At 38.0% G+C, this 20,710-nt stretch overlaps 1 protein-coding gene and 1 long non-coding RNA gene across 2 annotated transcripts; one reads left to right on the top strand and one right to left on the bottom strand.

The window, feature by feature from the left end:
• The first annotated feature begins 1,440 nt into the window (after window positions 1-1,440).
• On the top strand, window positions 1,441-4,953 carry LOC140691278 (uncharacterized). The gene is made up of 3 exons (XR_012066863.1): window positions 1,441-1,550; window positions 1,659-1,793; window positions 3,947-4,953. It is a non-coding gene; the product is annotated as an uncharacterized lncRNA (long non-coding RNA).
• KLRB1 (killer cell lectin like receptor B1) lies at window positions 2,069-13,500 on the bottom strand. Its single transcript, XM_031670689.2, has 6 exons — window positions 13,360-13,500; window positions 8,145-8,243; window positions 7,484-7,558; window positions 6,247-6,401; window positions 5,767-5,879; window positions 2,069-2,411 (listed from the first exon to the last, which is right to left on the bottom strand). Exons 1-6 carry the CDS (start codon window positions 13,442-13,444, stop codon window positions 2,282-2,284), a joined length of 657 nt encoding a protein of 218 aa, XP_031526549.1. The 5' UTR covers window positions 13,445-13,500; the 3' UTR covers window positions 2,069-2,281.
• Between the last annotated feature and the right edge of the window lie 7,210 nt (window positions 13,501-20,710).

Raw genomic sequence — 20,710 nt, 5'->3', positions numbered from 1 at the left:
CATAATGATAGCAATAGTGTTATTAAAATACTAACAACCATAATAAAATAATAGACAAATATATAAATTATCCAATGTCATATATTATGAAATAAATAAACAAGATGTTTGCAAAAGGATAGAATGGATAAATCTCTTCTGATTGATATGCAACTTTTTTCCCCCTGCTTTGTTCTGTTTTGCCTGGTTGGAAGGGAGCAAGTATAGCCAAAATCAAACCAACCAACCCCCACCCCAAATCAACCAAAAATACCAGTTGAGTCCACAAGAGGGCGTAATGGGGTTCACCACAAACAAACGGAGATGTAAACTTGTATGTAAACTTTAATTGGCTACCAAGGGGTAAACTAAAGGTTATGTCCACCAGACGAGGTCATGCTAGTTCCTTCATGATTTTATAGGTGTTTAGAACTTAAAATTATTTTTTATAATTATCTTTTTTACTTGTACTTCTGGATTTTCCTTTCCCAAGCTGCTTGGTATGAAAGTCAAAAGTTACTCTTGTTTACCCATACCTGCATCCTAAAGGAAAAGAATCTGATTGCTGGCTGCCCATACATCTGTGGATTGGAAGCAGTGGTTAAAAAAAAAGGTAGGCGAAGGCATACAGAATGTTTTATTTTTAGATTTTCCCTTCCATAAGTGTTTTTCCATGATACTTTAACCCACACTGTGCACATTCAAGAGCTCTGTGGGGCAGAAAGGTAAAACAGAAAGAAATGGACTTCAAGTTCAAGCACATAGAACAGAAAATAAACAGAAGGAATCTCTCTGGTCCAACTTCAAGGTCCATTTAACACAACATAGATTGACCATTACTCTATTACTCTTATTAGCTCATTAAATTAAATTAAATTAAATTAAATTCTCTTCCTTTCATTGTTCTGTCTTGGTACATACCCATCTCTAGCCAGGAGAGGAATGGAACCAGCTTTACAGTCATGGAAACAACAAATTATAATGCAGCAAAGGAGACACTAAATCTTACTTTAGAAAAGGGGGAAGAAATAGATGAAACATTTTGAGACGAGAGATTTGAGGAACCATCCAGAAGGAAATTAACATTTGATTCAAGCCCCCCACAATCACTAGGTTTTTTTCTATGCAGAGAGCAAAGGGGTTGTGGGGAAAGAGCGTCTTACGCTTGTGGGACAACCATGAAGTCATGCAGCGTCAGGACGTGTTTGGAGAACGGTCAGGAGTCAGCACCCGGAGCCTGAGCTGTGCAGAGGAAAGGAAGCTGGCAGGTCTTGACTAACACAGGAAGCTGACATGACTTGGAGTTGCAGTCAAGAAACACTGACACAAACACTGCAGCCAAAACTTTCCCCTTGAGGTAGAGGGGTGGGTATAGCTCAGTGGTAGAGCACATGCTTAGCATGCACAAGGTCTTGGGTTCAATCCCCAGTCATGCCATCAAAAAAAAAAAGAAAACTTTCTCTTAGAGCTAATGTTTTTTTAATCTGCCTAGAATATGGTTAGACACGCCTTCCCCATGAAATAGCATCTTGTTAGTTTGAGTTTCTGAGATGATCTCAGCAGTATCAAGGGTAAGTTTACTTATCTAAGACTGCACGCACCAGCAAATGACAGTGACAGAAACTAACGTCTTGGGCTTGGTTTCATGGTAAAAGTTTCTAACAGATGTGTGTTTTAAGGGTGCTTGATTCCAGATCTACCAAGCATGAGAGAAGGAAGACTCCGTATTTGGAAAAAATTCTGGACTAACTGGATGGACTTAGCTTTATCCTGATCTGCCTCAGAAGGTTGATTTTTAACATCATTCGAAAGAGGTAGGGATGTATGTTGTCAATGTGGGAGTTTTTTTTTTTTTTTAAGATTTCTCTTCTTTACAGATCTTTTCCCCCAAAGTTACAAAATGCTTCAAAATCTCACTTTTATCCTATATTATTTGGTGACAATACTCTTATCTAGAATGCTTTTATAAATAATTTATTTCCTAAGTAATTGGCACAAAATGAATTATACTTTGAATTTTTGATATGTTCAAAATTTTATATTAACAAGTATTATATATCAACATGCATGGGAAACAGGAATTAAAATTTTATTTTGGTCCATCCGTTAGAAACTTTTACATGAAAGTTAAACGCAAACTTCTGGAAGATTTACAATAGTTAGAATTTTGTGTTAGTTTATTTTGTACCATGAAATGCACATTAAGCCATTCTCACAGTATAGAGAGTTAAAATTACAGAGACCTGAAGTGGAAATTAAAGAAATGGAGAGGGACCTGTATTGACGGGACGCAACACATACTTTATTTCTGACAGCACTTCAGTTCTTTTTGGCAGATCCATTTAATTTCTGCATCACAGTTCTCAGAAAGAATTTGTGAGTATGAGATGTAAACACAGCTGTTTTCTTTAGCATCACCAGTGATTTGCAATCTGTGGAGCAAAAGGAAAGCTTCTCCTTAGTGTTTGTGGTTCTCACACAATTCTCCTCCTCCAGCCTGTATTTTCTATAACGCAATTATTAAACATGGAATAAGTACACAGTCATGAATATAATGATATAAACGTTTAATGTAAAGCTAATAGCAACCTCTGGAACTTGAAAACCCAGCGTCTCTGAAAAAGAATTGTTCTAACAAGACAAGTCATAATGATATATTCAAAAGAGAAGCTTTGGAAACTGAGAATTGAATCTCATTCTACTATTAACATGTCACGTGGAAAGTTATCTTAAATACGCAGGATATAACCGCCTGATATTTGGGGAGGCATTGAGATGTTGCGCGTGAAAGCACGCTCACGCGTAAACAAAGGACGTGCTCAGTAAATGTAATGAGCACACAGAGGGTGGTGCACACGCAGGGTCTCCAGAATGTGAACGTGAGCCGGAAAAAGAGGCTCACTTCACGTAGTATGTAGACGGAGGTTCCTTTTTCTTCCCATCCCAAGTGGTTGGTGGGTGTCTGTTGCAATATATATACCCTTAGTTCCAAAGAAGCAAGAGTCCTGTGGTTCGCTGTGGTGGGGGTGGGGAGGGGGAGGGGGCAGTAGAGGTCGCACAATAGGATGGCAAGTTGGGGCCGGGTGCCGGGAGGGGGTGAGTGCAAGACATCCACCTGTTGTCTCAGACAGAAAACAACCTGGTGGCAGCGGTCCATTTTCTTTCTTTCTTTCTTTCTTTTGAAAAGGCATCCTTTATTCCTCTCTTTTTTTGTCCCCCTTATTTTGCTTTGCTTTGTTTTTTAGGGGAGAGGTAATTGGGTTTACCGTCACACTCTTATTTTAATGGAGGCACTGGGGGTTGAACCCGGGACCCCCTGCATACTAAGCATGCACCCTGCCACCGAGCTGCTTCCCCCCCCCCCCCCCACGGCTTTTCTTTCTTTGTTCCATTTCTTCACGGAGCCTCTCCACCCTGAGCAGCCGGTCTGATTCTCTCCTCGTGCCCCGCACTCCAGTCCCATCAGGATCTTCTGTCAACGGAACTATTGCAGAAGGGCCCCACGTTGTATCTCTCCCGCCCTCTGGTCCTTTCTTCACTTTTCAGGATAAATGTTTAATGCTCATCTGGCCAAGACATTGACTCCCTTTCCAAAAGGTCTCTCTGACTTCCTAGGCTTCCCTGATCCGTCTCTGCCTTGCTCTCTTCCATCATTTCATTCAATCCCCCAAACCGTCCTGTGAAAGAAATTAGTACCACCCTTTATGTTTCTCTTTACCTGAAAACCAGGGCTGACAATTAAACTAAAAGCAGAGTCTCAAATAAAAGCAGAGTCTCACTGACCCATTTTCTGCTGTAACGTTGTGAGCAGCTCTTCAGCGGAAACAGCCCTCAGCAGGAAATCCCTTTGTCACCAACCTTAAACCCGCCGCCCCCACATGCTACTCCTCTCCCTGAGCACAGCCTTCAGATCTTTGGATCGCACAATACCTTGCCTAACTTGGGTTTTTCCTTTGATCTTCTGTAGATCAAAGCAGTAGAAACGGAGAATAAGTCACGAACAGATGGCCACTCTCTTCCCCAGCGTCCCCTTCAGCAACCTCATCAAGAGACAGGCGTGCACAGAAGGTGTGCACAAGCCAGCGTCTGACGAGAGACGGCGGGGAGCCGGCAAGCCTGCACGCGGTGGGGGTGGCGATGGCTCTGACCTCCTGTCTCACTGATCAACTCAGATCACTTCCCCTTTTCCCTTTAAGAACTTTCACAGCTGAGCAGAATCTTTGCCGATGGTTTTTGGGGGTCACTGAGTCCACCATCTCCCCGGACCGCCGGCGTTCTGATTAAAAGCAACTTTCTTTTCCACCAACATTTCCCTCTATTGAGTATGGATTTTTTGAGCCGCAGGCAGCCAGACCCGAGTTCGGTAACAATATAATACCTTTCAGGTTTATCTGATCACTAGTGTCTTCATCAAATCGTCATTTTTACCCTCAGAATGAAATGGAATGTTCAACAGATTTGAATCCAACCACTTTGTTTATATTTTTGCTCAGAGACACATCAGTGTTTTCCAATTTTATTATAAACCTTAATAAAATAAAACATAATGGCCCAGTAAGAAAACATACCCCCTAAAAGTAAACTTTACTATGTACAAAAAAAAAAAGTTAATATCAGAGTTGCATTCATTTGGAAATGAATTACAGAAAATCATCCCTAAAAAGCATATAAAAGTCAGGGTAGATTTTAACAAAATGTTTGCCTTTTTGTACATTTATTCTAGCCTGCAACGTTTTAAAAGACTCTTCATTTAAAAGTGTTACCTTTTAAGAAATATTTTAGAACATGAAGCAATGTCAAAATTTGCTAATTAAACCAACATTTCTTTCACTGTTTATTACTTCTCCATAATAATAAATTATTACTATATCTTGGATAAACGAACATGCTCCTTTGTTTGAAGTTTTAGCCTCTTGTTTTTCAAATGATAAAACATCCATTTTAACTGTGATTTATATGAATGTGAATGGTCATTCCCAGATTCACGAAATGTAACACAGTATCATCTGCTCTGGGAAAATGCTCATTAAAAGTTTTTATTTTTTAGAAACTTGGTTGGATGCTTGCTCACTTTTGGTTTTGGGGGAAAAAATGTCTTGCCCTTTGCTGTACAAGAGACCATGAAGTCTGTTACAATATGTCATTTAATGTAGCATCAAGCTTCCTATAATACTGATGGTTCTCTTCCCATATGAGATGGGAAACTATGAGACAACAGATAGGAAACAGCAAATAGCTCTTTTGTGGCTTACGCATTTTCCTCACAGGTCCTCAAACAACTCTTTTATACCACGTGTTAAAATAGGTCACAGCATTTATCACAATGTGGGTAGTTTCTCTTAAGTGTCTGCTTTGCACACTCTGACACTCATTACATTTTGTCGTCTGCTATTCCTTGTTCCAGTGCTGGTGGTGACCCACTAACTTATCCAGCCCCACAGTGTGACAAACACGACTTAAAACAATTCTTCGTGCCAACAGCTTGAGCTCAACATTTCTTAATTTTAAAATTGTTTACTTAAAGAACGTTTGTGTGTGCCCCTCCCAAAGGTCTATTCCATGGTTCCTAAAACTCCATTGCAGGTAAAAATATATATTGTTATAAAGAGCTGAAGGAACTTTTCAACCAACGTCAGAGTCATTCTTCTTCTTAGACTATTCTGCACCTCTTGAACATTTCTAAACTAAATTAAAACTACAAAACTCAGTCTTCAAGAACAACGTTACTATCTTGCAATGTAAAGCTGATCTGTGTTGAGTACTCAAATTAGCTTATCTAATACTCACATGTTAGAATTCAAAAAGGAGCCATTTATCCACTTCCAGTTCTTCTCTGATAGCGTAAAATTTAATCCAATCCAGAACAGAACTCCTTTGTCTATCATACTTTGTATGAGTCTCTAAATAATGAAACAGGAGAAAGAACTGAATATTGAATCTGTTTATCTGTTCATGGTTTGCATTTTTCACTCATCTTATAAAACCCAGTTCAAGTATCACCGCCCTTATGAAGCCTATCCTATCTCCTCATCGGAGTTAATTATTCCTTCTTTGTGATATTTCTTTCCCTATATTTATACTGTTGTAATTCATTAAGTTATATTTAATTATTTGCTTACAGGTCTGTGTAGTCTCTCAGACTGTGAGCTTCTTGAAGTCAAAGTTACTACTTCCATCTGCACAGACCCCTTCGGCTAAAGCACCAAGTCTTGATATGGTTACAAGAAAGTGCTAAGTCGTACTGAAGTATTTGACTTAATTATTTACCAATTCTTCTTGATCTTGGATTAGCAGCAGACTGGACTCTTTTGTGAAACAGTCGGCTAGACTGTCATTCCAGGGTTTGGAACTGTGATAAAAAAACAGGCATTTATCTCGGAGTGGACGCCAATTTGTTGGACACTTTAACAGAGGTGGTCTCGCTTGTAAAGTAAGAAAGAGAAAGAAGAAATAAATGACTGTTATATTTCTAACCTGTCAGCACACCGCTATGACTAATCACACATGCGCAAGTCATTAGAAAGGCAGGGAAGTCTTTGATCATCACTGTGAGAATTAATAAATTTACTATAATTTTGAGAGTTTTGAGACCTATTGTTCATTCTGGTACTAAGGTTTAGAAATTGGTGACCAGTAAAAACACTGAAAGACAGAATAACTTGTTCCAATCCACACAATCAGAGGCTGGTGGAATCAAAACACTATTTCTGAGTTTCCTTAAATTCATCATCAGTGCTTCTTGCAGAGACAACAATATCAAACTTATATAAAAAATATCTACTTTAAATGACATGCAAAATGAAAAGCAAATAGTAATTCAATGCACTAATTTAAATTAAAAAATCATGGAGAAAAAAATCATAATAAAAGTCCTAATTGCTAGATTATATATTTGCCTATTAATGTGATCTACTGGTTAGCATTTTCTGGAAGGAATTTTCAGCTTTCTTAAAATTTCTGTTCTGTAAGGATGTGTATAATGAATGAACACATTCTGCTACCGTCACTCAACAACAGTGTCTTTATTAACACACACTACTTAGTAAGTGTGAGAACAACACCTTAATGATTGATATGATAAATATTAAAGAATTTATTCTATGTTTTTGTTCCATCGATTCACTTTGGACCAAAGTTGGCTGTTTGTCATGTTCATTAAAATCACCAGACATTCCATCTAAATGCATATTTTACTTTTTAGCTTGTTTTTGCCTATTAGTTATTGAATATCCTAGCAGCAGTCTCTCCTAAGACAGATGCTTTGGTGCTTAAGGTGACAGGCTGTACAGTTAGACCACCTAAGGACAGTCCCCAGTGTCACCACTTAGGGCTTGTGTGACCCTGAGTGAGTTGCTGAACCTTTCCACGCCTCACTTTTGTCAAACGTAAAATCAGTGATAACACTGTATTAACGTACAGGTTGTTATGAGCCTTAACTAAGGCAGTGCGGGATACGTACAAATTTTAGTGGTTATTCTTAAGAAATTCAAGCCATGAAACATACCTGTTGTTTCATTCCTGCTCTCTTGAACAATCACACTGCTTCTTTCTATTGAGGACTTTTGTCTTAAGAACATCACTAGTAAATAAGGAGAAACCATGAAGATTAAAGCTGAAACATGTGGTGAAATGGATGTGTTGTATTTCTCACTTCAGGAAAGTGAACACGCGCAGATACTGAGTTACCTGTCATCGACTAGAAAAGTAAACTCAGAGGTGTTACTTGAACTCTTAAGTTGTCTACCCTTCTGCCTGAACTTTCCATCGTCAAAAGGAGCATAATTGTGGCTCTCCCATGGGAGAGACTGCCTAAGACAATCTGGAATTTTACAGGCACTTAAGAAACTGTAAATAATTGGAAATTGGTGTTTTCTTTGTTATTGTCACATCTTACCATCATTGTGATTTTTTTAAAGCTCTTGAAGTACATGCGAAATACAAATCCTCCATAAAGACCATCGAAACAGGAAGAGAAATGTAAAAAGTTCGAGTTTGCAAAGTAGGTTCGGGCGGAGCACTCTTAGAAGCATTGTTTTGTAACTGGTTTTATCTCGCTGGTCTTCCACTAGGTTGGGGGTGGCCAAATTACGTGAACATACTTTCATATTTATAGTAGAAGTGGAATAATATGTAGGGCAAGGAATGCATGATCTTGCATCACTTACCTGAAACACTCAGCCCGATCACAGTCAGGATGAGAAGAAGCATCCCCACACAAGAAAGTTGCAGAGCCAGTTTATGCCAAGATGAACCCTGGCAAGCATCTGTGACATTACGAAAATATACTTGATTAACTCCATTGAGTTCATCTGGTGCAAAAAGCAAAGGTGGCTCGGATCGCATGAGAACAGTTAGATTCAGGCTGAGGACAGGGGCAGGAGAGAATATTTATCAGCCATCTTCTAGAGGAGGGTCCCGCAGGATGGAATCTCAGATCCAACTGAGAGTCTGCCCATCAATGAAATAAAAATATTTACTCCTGTCTTGTGTACAAAGGATGGGTCTAAGAGTCAAGTGAGATCGATGGGAAGATGTTTTGAAAATTGTCAACTGCTCTACAAAAATGAAGCAGATGCCCTGTTGTAAGAAGTCAGTCCAGGAATTTTGTCTAAAAAAGATGGCCTTCATTCCTCCAAGATATTTTTTATTTTTTGAGGCTCTATTTTGTGCCAGGCAACATTTTCAGTACTGGTGATATAAGACAATTCTACTCTTGGACATGAAGCTCTCTGCTTTACTGTTGCGTAAAACAATCATCTCCAACTTGGACCAAATGTATGGAATCCAAGGAAGAGTTATTTTATGAGTTTGCATATTATTTTCAGTATTTCAGTGAGGACAACATAACATGAACTTGTGTCTACAATACTGCATGGTCTAAAAACTGGCAAATATCTTTATTTTCCCTGTAATCATATCAATAACAATGTGCTGTGTATTTCATGTTCATCAAAAGTCGTGATGATATTAATTAAAGTAGGATCGCAAATTAATCATTACTTTATCTATGTATTTTTGCTTCCAGACCTCTTTTTTAAACTTTTTTTATTTTTTAACATTTTTTATTGAGTTATAGTCATTTTACAATGTTGTGTCAAATTCCAGTGTAGAGCACAATTTTTCAATTATACATGAACATACATATATATTCATTGTCGCATTTTTTTTTTTGCTGTGAGCTACCACAAGATCTTGTATATATTTCTCTGTGCTATACGGTATAATCTTGTTTATCTAGTTTACATTTTGAAATCCCAACCTGTGCCTTCCTACCCCCCAGCCCCCTTGGCAACCACAAGTTTGTATTCTATGCCTATGAGCCAGACCTCTTTAAAAACATGGAATTCACAGGGAAACATAATCAAAGAGAGGCTTATTAACACAAAAAATTCTTGGGAAACACTGAGCTACAGCTTCCAAAATTAAATCAGCTCTGACAATTCACACTTCAGTAATTCTACCTGAAATTGTGCTTAGACAACCTGTATAAGTGACTTAATTATAAGATCCCTTTTATTCTCACTTGGTTTATAGTATGTTAGCTATATATAAATTATTTTCTAAATTGTGTTATTAGAGACAAGAGCCTTGGCAAGTAAAGATTTTCTAACTTATCTGCAGATATCTATTTATTTATATTATCTATTCCTTTTTACATTTTTCTAATATTCCTCAATTAAAAGAACACTTGCTTTGGGGGAGGGTATAGCTCAGTGGTAGCCTGCACACTCAGCATGCACGAGGCCCTGGGCTCAATTCCCAGGGCCTCCAAAGAAGTAAGTAAGTAAGTAAATAAATAAATAAACAAACAAACCTAGTTACCCCCCCCTAAAAGAACACTTGCTTTGAGTCACCTGTTAAAAATTTTAGTGTCAGAAATGTTAAAATGCTGTCTTAAATGTTCCAGAGTCCTACAGGCCCATTTCTACTTTAACTTTTTATACTCTCCCTGGTGATTAAGTTGTGTGACCCAGTTTTCAGACGGCTTGTAATGGTCTCTTCCCTGAGGACACTGACTTTCAGGGAAGAGTTAGTTCTTTCTAAAATGTCCCTGGAGAGACGGAATTTAGGAGAGCTAAGGGAGATCAAAGACTAAGGGAGGAAACAGATAATAGATTAGATCCAAGGGAGTGACAAGTGGATTATTGCCTGAAGGGGAGAGATAAATAAGGGTAGGCACCTAGAGGAGACTCCAAGGCTTACGTCGGAAATCGGGAGAACAGGACTCGAGAATACTGACCTAGAACCTCTAACGGGAGCCAGTGTGACGCGCAGCGGCTAAACGCAGTGAGCCCACGGCTAGTCCTGGGCCGTCTCCCCTTACACTTGCATGTATTATGTTACCTTGCTGTCTCCTTTCTTCCTCATCCTTTCCGCCCTTGAAACTTTGTGAAGTGGAGAAGGCTCCATACAGTCACGACGTTAACGTTTATCACTGAGGAACAGCAGGGGTTAAGAACGGAGGCTCTCAGATGGAGCGGGTTTGTGTTTGAGCACGATGCTTTGGGCAATGTAACCTTCATAAACTACCAATTTCCTCAGCTGTGAATAGATTCTATGCCATACAATTTTGGAAAGGATTACGTGAAATAGTTCTTCTAGACATGGTGTCTGGTACATAGTAACTGTTCAGCTAAAATGGAAAGAACTGAGTGGAGGGTCCTGTGCTTGGGAGCTCTGCTTTCCTGTGCTAAGACTGTCTGCTGCTCTGTGCGAGATTAGAGTTAATGGAGTTACAATACCAAATTGAAAAAGACAAGTAAACTTTAGTTATCTGGAAATGCTCATTTAGGGCTATTTTTGTTTCGATATAAACAGTATGCTAAGTCATCTTGCCCCATTGCTCTGAAGATTTCCGTGGCTTTCTGTCAAGCAGAACTGAGTTATATGCCTATAAATCAGTCTACAAATCCCTGTTTAACCTGTTTCAGTTGCTTCTCTAACTTCATCTCCTACTGGTTTCCATAAGACGTGCTCTGCCTTTTCACATTAACCTTCATGCTCCCCCTGCAATATGCCAGGCAAGTTCTCATCTCAGGGAGCTGGCATTTGCTAGTCCAACTTGTAAAGATCTCTTCTTCCAGAAAGCATACCTTTGTCCCTTAATTCTTTCAGATCTTGACTCAACTGTCATCTTGTCAGGCAGACCTTCTATGATTATTCTATTCGATATGGTACCCTTGCCAGAAGTAACTCTCAATTCCATTAAAAAACAAAAAGTTCTCCATTGCATTGAATATCATCTAATCTTTTTATATATACTACTTAGTTACTAGCTTTCGCGTAGTCTTCCTGGGCATATAACATAAACTCAGTAAAGGAAAAGATTTTTTTTCCCTCTACTTTGTTCACTGCTGTATCCTCAGGGTTGGCATGTGCCTGGAACGGAACTGGAGCGCATTTTCAGATGAACAAGCAAACTCTAGAGGCATTTTGTTGACTTTATCTACTTTTCTAAGAGACCAAACCCTTGGCCATAAAGTAGGTCACAACTCACATCTCTGCCTGGCTTTCCTGATCGCCCTTGATACGGTCAGCATTCTGCACGGCTTCCACAGCCTGAACAGGTTAGCAGGTTTGCAGTAAGTGCAATACCAGATCAGTGTGCGGAGGAAGCGCGTCACCTGCCATTTCAGTAAACAAAGGGTGTTGCAGCCATAAAGCCATCAACCACTGCAACTGCATACAATGGGGCACTCGGAGGGGAATTCAGGATGGAGAAGAACAGGACACTGGCCCTGGATAGTTATATGTGTATCAAAGGAATGATTTCAGTAAACCCAGACTCTTGCGTCTTCCCATACATAGACCAGCCCTCAAACCATTAACTTGAGATGTCTGTTTTTGTGATTAGCTGTGATCTTTTGATTTTGACTACAGGTGGTTTTTTTTTTTTTCCCCAGCCAAAACTCCTATGTATCCTGTTACTCCCTGATCTCTTGGGAACAGTTTCTCAGAGGTATCTGAGAGGTTGCCTGCCTCGGCTATTGTCAGTAAGGCCATCAGATAACATCATTCTCAACTTTTCAGTGATGCATATTTTTTCAGTCGACTTCTGTTTTATTAATCACACATTTTGCTCTGAATTTTTATTCTGCCATTTCTTTCAGATTTACTTTTGGGATGATGTTTTCTGGAATAACGATTATCATAAGAATAGACACATTTTTCTGGACCCATTGATTTGGGATCACAGATCATGGCTTTTGAGGAAAATCTGGCTGTTTTTCTCTGTGTTCATTCTCCGACGTCTCCTTTCAACCTCATCTTTGCTTCTCCCCACTGAGCTAGATCTGAATAAAGAAAAGAAAGTCTTTCTCTTTCCTATCAAAAAACAACTGAGGCTTCATCAAACCCTCAGTGCAGTTACCAAAATTCTCCAATTTCCTTTACCCTCCAGAGGAAGGGTATCTGAAAATACCTGATAAGTCTAAGACTCTGCAACTCTCAATTTAGAACGTCGATAATTTAATACTTTCAAATTATATCAAAGCATCCTAAAAAGATACAATCCACTTGCTAAGGACAATACAGAATGAATATCAGTTTGGATAAAAATGTTCTATTACTGATGTTAGCAAATTTGGTTAGACTTCAGAAGGTAACACTATGTCATGATAATTTTATACATTTTTTTCCTGCCTACATTCTGGTTTCTTTTAATCCTTTCCCAGGCCATGGACTCCATCATCTGTTACCTCACATTAGAAATCCCCATTCATTTTACTCAGAATGCTAACTTCTCTGACACACAGAAAAGCGCCAACTTCAACAGGTATCAAACCGGTTTATCGGTGAAATTTTCCTGTGTCTTGTGGCTTATCTCCTTCTAAACAGTGACACTTTTCAATTTAAAAATGATCAGATTGTGATTATATTCAAGTCTTTGATCTTGAATATAATTTTCTTCCAGAACATTTTTTTTCCCTTCTGTCTGGAGAGTGGAGAATGTTAACCATTAAGCATACACGTTGTATTCTGAAAGAAATGCTACGAATGCAAATACAGTGGAACTTCATCACCGTATTTCACAGAGGGATTTGAAGTAAGGTAGGTTACTATTACAGCAAGGTAGTAACGCGTCTCTAAAAACATTCCTTTGCTCGTGCATGTAAAATATTTCCTCGAGATTTTTTAAACAAGGCTCACTAATAGTGCTGTCCACTTCTCACACTGATACATGATAAAAGAGAAATCTAGGCGGTCTGTGCTTTTTTCCTACAGGGGTGATCACCTGCAGACAAACCACGCAATACCTACTTAATATTAACATCGGACTGCTGATCATTTTCAAAGCCCCGATTTAAAGCCATAAATTTAAGAGGAAAATCTAACCCTGGAAGATATACAAATGCCAAAAGGAAAACTAAAAACACTTACTCTGAGGAAGAGATGGGGGTGATGAATGTTCAAGACCAGTATCCCTGGTTAAGTTTAAATCAGCATATGTCACTTGTCCATCCATCGCAAATAGAAGAATGTGGCACTAAACTTGTGTGAAAGGAAAAACTCCAAGTTCTATGAGGCAAGAGCAGCAAAAGGAAGTGCCCAGTCTTGAAAAGTTTTTGTCTCTCATATGTTACCACCTACCCACTCACACTTCTAGCTGTGGGTTTTACTTTTAAATTACTGGGTGTCCATTATACTTAGACAGGAAGTGCCTACTCTTCTTAATTAATTGGTCTGTTGTTTGAGAAAATTTTGGGAAGGTTTGTTGGTGGTCTCTGTCACCATCCTTCTTGAGTACCTCTCTGAGTGCCAGGACCAGCGTGAGGTAAATGAGGTACTCATCCAGGGTGTACATTTAAGAAGTCTTCCAAAACTCAGGGATCAAGATGAATAATATTTAATGCAACCCTGTAAAAAATAAACACTAATACAAAAACCTGCAGGATGCCTTTCAAAAGCTCTAAAATCTTCCTGCAATATTTGTGCTCCAAAAAAGTTGCAAGATATGGAAAATAGACTTGTAAATGTGGACAAGGCTGCTAAACAGAGAAAGCAAAGAATTGAAGATAAATAGACTACTCTTAGCTTAAAATAATGCCTTTCGTGCACTGGACTTTAATTTCAAGTTATGAAGCATGACCGTGACTATTAGGGATTGGTTAAAGAAAAATTAACATGAATTCTCCTGAAATTCTTCCAAAAACCTGGAGGATGGAATGCTTCCAAGCTCTATGAGATCAGCATTATCCTGATATCAAAGGCAGACAAAGACACTGCAAGAAAACTATAGACCAACTGTCCTGATGAATCTTGATACAAAAATTTTCAACAAAATACTAATAAACTGAACTCACCAGAACATTGAAAAGATTTTACATCATGACCAAATGGATTTATTCCTGGAATAGATGGATTGTTTAACAGGAAAATCCACCAATGTAATACATCGCATTAATAGAATGAAAGACAAAAGCCACATGATTATCTCAGCTGATGGAGAAAAAAACACTTGACAAAACTGAACACCCTTTCATGATAGGAACACTCAAAACAAACTAGGAATGGAAGGAAACTATCTTTAATATAATAAAAAACATTTATGAAAAGCCCACAGCTAATAGCATAATCAATGGTGAAAGACTGAAAGCTTTTCCTCTGAGGCCAAGAACAAGACAAGGATACCTGCTCTCACTACTTCTATTCAGCATGGCATCGGAAGTCCTAGCCAAATCCTGTAGAAAGAAAAAGAGATAAAGTCATTTAAGTTGGGAAAAAAATGCAAAATTACCTCTGTTCAGAGATGACATAATCTTGTATGTAGAAAACACTAAAGACTCCACACACATACACAAAACTAGACTAACCAAGGAATTTGGCTAAGTTTCAAAATACAAAGTCAATACACAGAAGTCAGCTGCATTTTTAGACACTAACAATAAGCTGGAAAGGAAATGAAGAAATTAATTCATTTGCATAGCATCAAAAAGGATAAAATACTTAGGAATAAACCCAATTAAGAAAGTGAAAGGCTTGTACACTGAAAACTGCAAAAATTTGCTGAAAGAAATTAAGGAAAATATAAATAAATGAAGAAGCATCCCATTTTCATTGATTGGGAGACTTAATATTGTTAAGATATGCATACTAGCACTGCCATATGGCCCAACAATTCCACTCAAAAAAAAAAAAAGAAAAATACTCATTCAAAAAGATAGATGCACGCCAATGTTTATAGCAGCATTAGTTACAAATGCCAAGATATGGAAGCAACCTAAGTGTGTATCAATAGATAAATGAATAAAGAAGATGTGATATACATACAAACATATATGTATATAATATAGAGATAGATAGATATACACCCAATGGAACACTACTCAGCCATAAAAAAGAATGACATTTTGCCATTTGCAGCAACATGAATGGACTTGGAAGGTATTATGCTAAATGAAATAAATCAGACAGAGAAAGACAAACACTGTATGATATCACTTGTATGTGGAATCTAAAAAGTAAAACAAACTAGTGAATATAACAAAAAAAGAAACAGACTCACAGATATAGAGAACAGCTAGTGGTTACCAATGGGGTGAGGGAAGGGGGGAAGGACAAGATAGAGATAGGGGATTAAGAGGTACAAACTACTGTGTATAAAATAAATAAGCTACAGAGATACATTGTACAGCACAGGGAACATGGCCAATATTTTATAACAATTATAAACGGAGTATAACCTTTAAAAATTGTGAATCACTATGTTGTATACCTGAAACTTATATAATATTTACATTAACTATCCTCAATTTAAAAAAAGAAATGTGCTAGGAGTGAGGGTACAGCTCAGTGGTAGAGCATATGCTTAGCATGCACGAGGTCCTGGGTTCAATCACCAGTATCTCCATTAAGAACAAATAAAAACCTCACTACCCCCACATCCCTCCCACACAAAAAACCTTAAGAAAAGAGGAAAGAAAGAGATGTGCATACTAGCCAAAGTGATCTGCAGATTCATCGCAACTCCTATTAAAATCCCAATGGCATTTTTTTTTTCAGAAATAGAGAAAAATTCTCTAGGGAACCTCAACTAGACAAAACAATTTTGAAAAGAAAAGAAAGTTGGAGGACTCAACTTTCTGATTTCAAAACATACTGCAAAGTGCAGTAATCAAAACAGTGTAGTGCTGGCATAAAAACAGACAAATAGACCAATGAAATCGAATAGAGAGCCCAGAAATAAACCTCCATGTACATGGCTATGTGATCTTTAGTGGCAGCGCCAAGACTCCTTAGTGTGTAATTGACAGTCTCTTCAACAAAGGATGTTGGGAAAACTAGATATCTACATGCCAAATAATAAAGTTGGACACTTATCTTACACTATAGACAAAAATTAAGTCAAAATGGCTTACAGACCTAAATGTAAGACCTGTAAGTATAAAACTCTTGGAAGAAAACATATAGGAAGAGCTTCATGATGATGGATTTGGCAATGATTTCTTTGATACAATACCGGAAACACAGGCAACACAAGCAAAAATGGACAAATGGAACAGCACAAGCTTAAAAAATTTTGTGCATAAGAGAACACAATCAACAGAGTGAAAAGGCAAGCTACAAAATGGGAGAAAATATTTGCAAATCATATATCTGATAAGGGGCTAGTATCCAGAATATATAAAGAACTTCCTCCCCTTGAAACATGATTGTTTTCTAATGCCAGAGACTAACCATAACAGAGAACAAACTTGACTCTATATTGGATCTATTCCTTTAGCTCTAATCCTTGTGCTGAGTCATGCTGTCTCTGCACCTTTGTAAAATAATAAAGTCTGAAAGATACATAATAGCCTTTTTTCAAGGCTCTACCTCCCAGGCTTGACCTTTACTTTTCATTTACATAGAGATTAAAAGGTGCAAAACAGAAAATAACATTTGTCTGTTGGAGTTTACAGGAACGTCATAACCAGACCTTCACTGACAGTTGCAAGAACAAAGAATTGTCATGTTGCCTCTGGGGTCTGGCCAGCACAAAGAAGTCTGCAACAAACAGTCACACCGCCTCCGCTTTTTGCATAAAAGAAATCTAAATTCCAATTCAGGTAAGATGGTTCTTGAGACACTAGTCTGCCATCTTCTCAGTCTGCTGGCTTTCCAGATAAAGTTATTATTTCTTTCCCCAACATCTCGTCTCTTATTTGTTGGCTTGTTGTGCAGTGAGCAGGACAGCCTTGGACTTGGTAACATCTTACATGGATATACACTAAGGAATCGATGAATGTGTGATGGATTTATCGTGCTTATCCCACGCTTCATCTTTGTGCTGGGGAGCAGATCACACTGCAAAAATGAAAGGCTTCTACACCCAGCTGAGCCAACTGATTAATACAAGACCGAATACAAACCCTTCCAAACAGTAAATGTACTTTCTCTAGCTTATTCCACACTGGATTATACCAATATTCAGAACATTTTCAACAATATGATAAAAAGAGATACTGCACAGAGGTTTTTGTGTGTGTGTTTAACGTTCAGAAATTTCCCCTGCAAACAAAATTAGGTCAGTTTCCTTTATGCACCGGAAATACTTTCCACAAATAGCTCTCTAGAAACATTCAATTATTTGCACGATGTGTCAGCTAGTGGTGGGCAGTCCTATCCAGCATTTGCCTGAAGTTCAGTCACTAAAATGCATATCGATATTGTTAAAACTGGCTTTTATAGCCTAAGACTTGGGTCTATTTTTTACAGTAGACCAATTCTCCTACTGTTTTTGTATTATTAAATATAGAGGATTTAGGTGGAAGATAAGGCAGCTGCTAGAAATCAAATTCTCAAAGTCCTTTTGCAAAGTGACATGATTACTCCAATACAGTCATTCAGTCTGTGTTCATAAAACATCTGCTATGTTACACTCCATATTGGGAGGGTCATGTAAGTAAAATTTAAATATGAAATACATATACACAATGCAAACTTAGCAACAAAAAAAAAATGTAAAGTACAAGCTAGGTCTTCAGAAAAGTCATAAAAGAGTGGGGGAAATTTCCAGGTAATGTGTGGGTGGCTGCAGTGTTGTGAATAATGGTGAAGATAAGATAATTTATCTAAAGCAAAAAACCCCCCAAACAACAAAAAGTCTTACACTAAGAGGCCAAGAGACTTGAGTTTTGAATGCCATGCAAAGTAGAAAATTACATAAAATAATTCTCTGTGTCCTTAGTCAATAAACATGTAGTAAATACTTAGTAATTTTAGTAAATACATAAAAAACATGCATCCAAGTTATCTGTACTAACCCCAGATTAGATGCTACCTCTGGGTGAGAAGAAAGAAGGAAAGGGCTTTAGTTGTAATTGTAAATTTTATTTGTTCTTTTTTAAGCTTGATATGAAGAAAATACGGAGAAAAGTGTTAATATATGTTACATGCATGAGCCACATCATTTCGAATCCCTTTGTTTTGTTTTCATTGTAAGTCTCAAATACGCTCTTGGCCATAATTTTATGTTCAATAGCATTTTGCTTACATGCATTTCATAATCAGCAATTTTTATTTTATACAAATATCAACTTCAACTAATGTGACTTTATCCCATTTTTTGTGTATATATATATATTTATTGAAGTATAGTTAGTTTACAATGTTGTGTCAATTTCTGGTGTACAGCACAATGCTTCAGTCATACATGCACATGCATACATTCGTTTTCATATTCTTTTTCACCATAAATTACTACAAGATATGCAATATAGTTACAGTTTCCTGTGCTGTACAGTATGAAATTGTTGTTTATCTATTTTATATATAGTAGTTAGTATCTGCAAATCTCAAACTCCCAATTTATCCCTTCCCACCCCCTCCCCCCTGGTAACCATAAGGCCGTTTTCTATGTCTGTGAGTTATTTCTGTTTTGCAAATAACAAAAAATTTGTTTGTCTTAAAAAAAATTTTTTTTTTTAGATTCCACATATGAGTGATATCATATGGTATTTTTCTTTCTCTTTCTGGCTTACTTCACTTAGAATGTTGATCTCCAGGGCCATCCATGTTGCTGCAAATGGCATTATTTTATTATTTTTTATGGCTGAGTAGTATTCTGTTGTATAAATATACCACAACTTCTTTATCCAGTCATCTGTCAATGGACATTTAGGTTGTTTCCATGTTTTGACTATTGTAAATATTTCTGCTATGAACATTGGAGTGCATTTATTTATTTATTTTTTTTGAATTAAGTTTCCTTCTGGATATATGCCCAGGACTGTGATTGCTGGATCATATGGTAAGTCTATTCCTAGTCTTTTGAGGAATCTCCATACTGTTTTCCACAGTGGCTGCACCAAACTGCATTCCCACCAGCAGTGTAGGAGGGTTCCCTTTTCTCCACAGCCTCTCCAGCATTCATCATTTGTGGACTTTCAAATGATGGCCGTTCTGACTGGTGTGAAGTGATACCTCATTGCAGTGTTGATTTGCATTTCTCTGATAATTAGTGCTATTGAACATTTTTTCATGTGCCTATTGGCCATTTGTATGTCTTCGTTGGAGAATTGCTTGTTTAAGTCTTCTACTCATTTTTTGATTGAGTTTCTTTTTTCTTATCAAGTTGTATGATCTGCTTATATATTCTGGAAGATTAAGCCCTTGTCAGTCTGATCTTTGCAAATGTTTTCTCCCATTCCAGGTTGTCTGTTTTGCTTATGGTTTCCTTTGTTATGCAAAACCTTTTAAGTTTAATTAGGTCCAATTTGTTAATTTTTGCTTTTATTTTTATTGCTTGGGTAGATTGCCCTAGGAGAACATTGCTAAGATTTATGTCAAATGGTATTTTACCTATGCTTTCTTCTAAGAGGTTTATAGTGTCTTGTCTTATGTTTAAGTCTTTAAGCCATTTTGAGTTTATTTTTGTGTATGGTGTTAGGAGGCATTCTAACTTCACTGCTTTACATGCCGCTGTACAGTTATCCCAGCATCACTTGCCGAAGAGACTGTCTTTACTCCAATGTATGTTCTTCCCTCCTTTGTCAAAGATTAATTGACCAAAAGTTTGTGGGTTTATTTCTGGGCTCTCTGTTCTGTTCCATTGGTCCATATGTCTGTTTTTGTACCAATACCATGCTGTTTTGATGACTGTAGCTTTGTAGTATTGTCTGAAGTCTGGGAGGGTTATCCCTCCAGCTTCATTCTTTTTCTTCAGTATTGCTTAGACAATTCGGGGTCTTTTCTGATTCCATATAAATTTTAGGATTATTTCCTTTTAATTTTCATGCCATATATATATATATATCTTGCTCCCCAATCAATCCTTGTATAAAGACGCAGCGCACCTTTACTCCCTGCCAGAGCTTATCGCCAATCATAGCTCTCAACAACTTTTGTAACCTTTTAGTTTTCTTTGCCTTTATAAATTTGCCCAATTCTGTGGATCCTGGGAACACAATTCAAGCGCTTCCTAATCTGGGCCTCCTGAGAGCTGCAACCCGAATAAACCACAGAGCAACACCGTTTTTTTTTTTATTATTATTTTTGCCTGAACCAGAGTCTCTGTTCTCAGAAGTCTGGGGTAACACGGGCTTAACTGCAAAGAGACACAGCCTTGTCCCCATCTCAGGGAGGCCAATGCGACCTCCAGGCTACAGAGCCTCCTGCAGACTTTGCCCGGCTCTGCTAGGAAGGGACCAAGTTTAGGAGGCAGCCTGAGCAGAGGATGCCCTCCCTGACCCACTGTTAGTCCTCCAGCCCCGAGTCAGGTGCTCCCAGCCAGGGTAGGTGTGAGTGTCCT

This window comes from Vicugna pacos, chromosome 34, assembly GCF_048564905.1.
Source record: "Vicugna pacos chromosome 34, VicPac4, whole genome shotgun sequence".
NCBI classification, from domain to species: Eukaryota; Metazoa; Chordata; class Mammalia; order Artiodactyla; family Camelidae; genus Vicugna; species Vicugna pacos.
This window is presented reverse-complemented; position numbering and strand designations above follow the sequence as displayed.